This window comes from Babylonia areolata, chromosome 19 (assembly GCF_041734735.1).
Source record: "Babylonia areolata isolate BAREFJ2019XMU chromosome 19, ASM4173473v1, whole genome shotgun sequence".
Taxonomy (NCBI): Eukaryota; Metazoa; Mollusca; class Gastropoda; order Neogastropoda; family Buccinidae; genus Babylonia; species Babylonia areolata.
In genome coordinates, this window is record NC_134894.1 from 29,354,249 (window position 1) to 29,359,951 (window position 5,703).

General features: G+C 40.9%; 1 protein-coding gene across 1 annotated transcript in view; it reads left to right on the forward strand.

Annotated features, from left to right (window-relative positions):
* The window catches only part of LOC143294263 (uncharacterized), a 4,666-nt gene extending 63 nt beyond the window's left edge, over positions 1-4,603 (forward strand). Inside the window, exons 1-3 of the mRNA XM_076605699.1 lie at positions 1-143; positions 1,132-1,258; positions 3,612-4,603. The exon at positions 1-143 is cut by the window's left edge and continues 63 nt beyond it. Coding sequence (XP_076461814.1) covers positions 1,171-1,258; positions 3,612-3,841 — 318 coding nt within the window. The 5' untranslated portion in view covers positions 1-143; positions 1,132-1,170 and the 3' untranslated portion in view covers positions 3,842-4,603. The remainder of the gene's footprint in view (positions 144-1,131; positions 1,259-3,611) is intronic.
* Positions 4,604-5,703: the final 1,100 nt, after the last annotated feature.

Genomic DNA, 5,703 nt, shown 5'->3' on the forward strand with positions numbered 1-5,703 from the left:
CAACGCCTTCTTCTTCTTCTCGTGGCACTCTGCTATATAAAACGGCAGCCTGACTCTCACGAAATCAGACGTTACCGCAGCTTCATCATACACTATTCTCCACCAACGTTGGGGGGGTATTTATTCGAGGTCTACCTCTTTAGGTAAGCTCTTGTTGTTGTTTTGTTAAAAAGTTTCATTCGTATTGAACAACAGTTCAGTCCGACTCAATCGTTTAGACTTATTGTTTTTTTTGTAAGCAATTGTCATATCACGTGTGTGTATTCCTAAACGTGACCTCAGCAATAAAGAAAATTAATGTGATTGTTGTGTCGGATGAAAAAGCCTACATAGTATGCATTCTTAATTTATACATAAAACAATTCACTTATGGCTGTTGTGAATGGTTTAACGATTTGTCAGATTAGCGTTTAATAATGAGTGTTGTGGGGTTCCTTTTAGACGTTCGTTCTCATGTGGAACTGTTAAAAATATATGTTGTTGAAAAAGGCCCTGCACACTCTCCATCCCGATGAAAATCTAAAATTAGTATAAACTTCATTCCACAATATGTTCATTTATATATTCATATTCATTTACTTATATCTATTTTATCTATTTATTCATTTGTTTGTTTATTGATTATTTGTTTATTCATTAATTTATTCATTTATCTGTTTTCATTATCTTACATTGCTGGATAATGTTTGCTTCCTGATCTGAGTTAGAATGTTGACTTTTAAGAATATGTCGAGCTTTCTGTTGCTGTTGTTTTTCTCATTACCACTACTGCCACTGTTACTGCTGCTGCTGCTACTACTACTGTTACTGCAACTACTACCACCACCACCACTACTGCTGCTACAACAACTACTACTTCTACTGCTACTGCTGCTGTTGCTGCTACAACTACTACTGCTGCTGCGACTGCTACTATTACAAACACTACTTCTTTCTCCCTCATTTCTTCCTGTCAGTCTGAATGCTCGAAAACGTCAGTTCCTATTCTCAATCGTTTCATCGCTTACTGTGTTTATTCATCTAGTTATTTATTTGTTCATTTATTCATTCATTTGTTTATGTATATATAACATGTATGTATGCATATGTATATGATATGTATGGTAGGTGTGTTGTCTATGTGCATTGCAGGCAGCTACTTAAGACTTGTCATCTGTCATCTTGAGCACCATGAAGACGTTGGCAGTTCTTGTACTCTGCACCATCCTCCTCTGCTCCGTGTCTGCTCAGTTCATGGGCGGCGCCGGCGGCATGGGAAGTAAGAAAACCTTCTCTTTTTTTTGTTTTACACAGGGTTCACAAAAAGTTAAAGACCACCTCATAAAAACAGACATAACTACATAAAAAACAAATTTGCCTATGCAGCTTGCATAATTATGGTATGCAACTGGACTGTCACTGAATATACTGACGGTTGTTTCAGGTTTACGTGTGCCATGAACAGCTTGAGAAATGCGTTTGAAAAACCAGTGTTTCAGCCAAACGTTTACCGTTATTCAGTGGGTTATAAATGATAGGTGTGAGCTTTCATTGAATAAAATGAAAGTGCATGTGCACGAAAGCGCTCTGGTTATGAGTGATGCTTATAGAATAGAATAGAATAGAATAGAATATGTCTTTATTACCAAGTGTACCGGGGTCACGAGGAATATTGTATATCATTACATTGACTGCATACACCGCTGTCGGCCGGAGATTGAGCATCGTTTCACAATGCCCCTGAGAAGAAAACAATGCAGGTTCCCAAGTGTTCCTCAACGTTTCGTGGGCGCTGTATATACCGAGTATACACAACATTGTCGTGTCTGTCTGTTTATGATAAGGCGCCGAACGCAAATGTTCTTCAGATTTAGACTTGGAGACAGTTCTTCAAACTTGTGTCTTGTTTTGAGATAGTTCTTCAAATTCCTACCTTGTTTTTGAAACCGTTCTTCACTCAATACAAAAGTTCTTAAGCTTTAATCTGACTTTCAAACAGTTTTTCAAAATTTTGCCTTGTTTTGAAAATGTTTTTCATACTTATGCTTTGCTTTGCTTTGAAGGCGTTTTTCGACCTTAAGACTAGTTTGAAAACAATTTTTCGGTCTTAAAATTCGTTTTGAAGACAGCATTGAAATAGTTTGACAGCTTTAAGGTCTGTCTTCAAAACTCCATAAGGTTTCAATCCTTTTCTTTTTCTGTGCGCAAAATGGGCAGAACGTATAGTGTGTGTGTATGTATGTGTGTGTGTGCGTTGTAAAATATCTGTACAGTGGACGGCATCTGCATGAGCATTTGAATGAACAGGAAGACATGCCAGCAAAACACAGCAACTAGAAAAGCTGCGGTGATTGGACGGTGATTATCCAATCAGAAAATGTGTAACCAGTTTAGAGCACAGTCGTCATACACGCAGAGATTCCTGAGAATTGAAAGACAGTTTCAAAACTGAGCCATCCAAAACTGGAATACTTGGATGCTAAGGTCCAATGGCCTTGGTCAGGCATCTGCCTAGTAGATGTGGCATAGCGTATACAGATTTGCCGGAATGCACTGACGCCTCCTTGAGAAACGGAAACTGAAAACCGAAACTGGCGAGCACGCTTTGTTGCTGCTTCCTGTTATGTTCACGTGTTTTGTTATTTACCATGGCAGAATCGGTTAGGTGATGGACTGTTCCAGTGTTCACCAGTGATCAGGATTCGAGGTCCTCTTTCTGCATGGTGTGGCGTCCTTGGGAAGGGCACTTTACTCGGACTTCCCTCACTCCACCCAGGAGTTAATGGATACCTAAATTGGTTGGGGAAGTTTATAGAGGAGAAGGGCTGGGCCCTGCCTTCCTGTGCTGATCCGTAGACACAGTGGATATGAATTCACTGCCCCTGGTTTGATTGGGTACCTGAGTTTGATTGGGAAAGGGGAGGATTGGTCCTCGCCTTCCTGACTTCGACTGGGGAAGATTAGAACGGCGGAAGGAGAAGATTGAGCTATGCCTCCCTACGTCGAGCCATAGACACAACGAATATGACTTCTTTGCTACGATGACCGTAAAAGGTTATGGGACCTTCAATCTTTGAAACCTTGTTTATCTATGTATTTTTCCTTCTCCCTTTGCTATGTGAAGAGTCATTGGGACGCCACACGGAACTATTTACCGTCTGCCTGTTTTGTGTCAATGCCTGGTTAGTCTCTGTGAAATGAGTTTCATGTCCCATTCTGTTATGTTGTCAGTTCATGGTTGTTGTCTATATATTTCTTTTACAGCGTGTCACTGCGTCGTTGGTGTGTGTTTTTGTTCAAATACACACCACTGTAAAAAAAAAAAAAAAAAAAAAAAGAAGAAAGAAATTAAAAAACCTGTGTGTCAAAGCCTGCTTATTCTCTGCAAAATAAGTTTCCTGTCCCATTCTGCCAGGTTGTTAGTCCACCGTTGTATATATATATATATATATATATATATATTTTTTTTTAACAGTACAATATCCTTTCTGATGTTTTGTTGTTTTTTGTTCAAACATACATCATCGTAAATAACAAACAACAACAACCAAAACCGTGTACATAATTAAACCAAAACACGTACGTATTAACTCTCATTTTCTTTCCTCCCCTTTTCTCTGTGCCCCCTGCAGTGCTCCCTTTCATGATGATGGGCGGTAACGACAACATGGCATCAATGTTGATGATGATGATGATGGGAGGCGGAGGCGGCGGCGGCGGGCAGATGATGAACATGCTGCCCATGATGATGATGATGGGTGGAGGCAGTGACAGGATGATGCGCTACCTGCCCATGATGATGATGCAGAACGGAATGATGGGGGGCATGGGCGCGGGCGGGGGTTTGGGAGGACCTGTCTAAGAGAAAACGAGATGGAAGCTGCACGTGTTTGTTTGTGACTTTTGGAGAGGGTGTTGGTGGTTTGCTGTTGTTGTGGTTTGTCTTTTTCTTCATATTTTTTTCTTTCGTTTGTTTCTTTCACTCTTTCTTCTTCTTTTTTTTCTTCTTTTTTTCTCAGAATGGTTTCGAGGGTTCAACCCCCCTATATTTGATGGGTTTAGTTTTGTTGGTTCTTTTTTTTCCCGTTTTTTTTTCTCTCCTATTTTGTTCAGTTAAGTGGTGTTCTTTTGTTCTTCGTTTATTCCTCGGTTTTCTATAATTTTTTTTTTTTTTTTTTTTTTTGTTCGTTTTTGTTGTTGTTGTTGTTGTTGTTGGCTTTTTTGTTGTTGTGTTTTTGGTGTGTTTTTTTTCGGGGGGAGGGGGAGGGGGTAGGGTTTTGTTTTTGTTTTTTTCTTCTTTGTCTTTTGTTTTTTGTTTCTTTGGGTTTGTTTTTTTTTCAACCGTGAGAATGGACAGTATGGTCTTTATCCTCATACCTCCCCATTCCCTCCTTTCACCTCTTTCCTACTTCCTTTCTCTCCCTCTCCATCCCCCTCCCAGCCCACTGTACTTCCCTCTGTCAGCCGAAAGGGTGGGAGGAGGTGGGGGAGGTTCTTCGCCTCCTCCTGCCCCGACAGCGAGCGATGGGAACGGATTTCTGTTATCTGCATTAGTTCGGATTTGAAAGAAAGATAATAAAAAAATAAAAAATAAAACAAAAATAAAAATGTGTTTCCTGCAGGACTTGCTGAGTGAGCTTGCGTTCTTTGATGGTGTGTGTGTGTGTGTGTGTGTGTGTGTGTGTGTGTGTGTTATATAGAGAGAGTTATATATATATACATACACACACACACACACACACACACACACACACATATATATATATATATATATATATATATATATATATATATATAGAGAGAGAGAGAGAGAGAGAGAGAGAGAGAGAGAGAGAATGACAATGACAATGAGAGAAGAAAGATTTATAGGACATTTTTCAGAGCCATTCGCCCCATCTGGAAGCACAAAGGCTCAACATCAAACGAGTTTATAATCATCATTGGCAATGACGGATTTGCGCGCGAACAAGAACGCACGCACGCATGCACACACACACTCACCCCCCCCACCCCCGCCCCCGAAGCAGACAGACAAAAAACAACAACAAAACAAAAAAACAAAACAAAAAACACCCTTACCCGCATATATTTAAACCAGTTGTCAATTACAAATAGGATTGAAGTAGATACCACCCAAAAAATATCGCAGAAAAGAAACCATGCGCATTCTGTAAGATCTGTTGAGGCCCATGCCACAAATACTCTTTCAATTTCGGCCCCATCATCCACGCCAGTCTTGTGGCAATATTCCTGTGTTCTTCATCTAGAGCACACCCTCCACACACCCCTGTCCATACACAGCTACACCGAGGTTCGTCTGGAGCAGTCACAGCGCCAGTAATATAAAGGTGGGTCTAGTTATCTATGTTAGGTTGACTGCACACCTGGGGAGACCATGCACTTGTGCTGTCACTTTGGTGGTGGTTCAATAATCTGTTCTGATTCAACGTGTGCACCACCTACCAAGCCCCCCTACTGACGACAATTGCCGCTGCGTTGTGGAGCCAGACTGAGTGATTTGACATGGATACTTATACAGCGGCTGTTCTCGGTCGGAGACCAAGCTCTAAGCGCTTTACAAACTCGGGGTCATTTGTACAACAGGCTGCCTACCTGGGTAGAGCCGACTGACGGCTGCCATTGAGCGCTAATCATTCGTTTCCTGTGTCATTCAATCAGATTTCAGGCACGCACACATACACACTCAGACCGACATGTAAAATT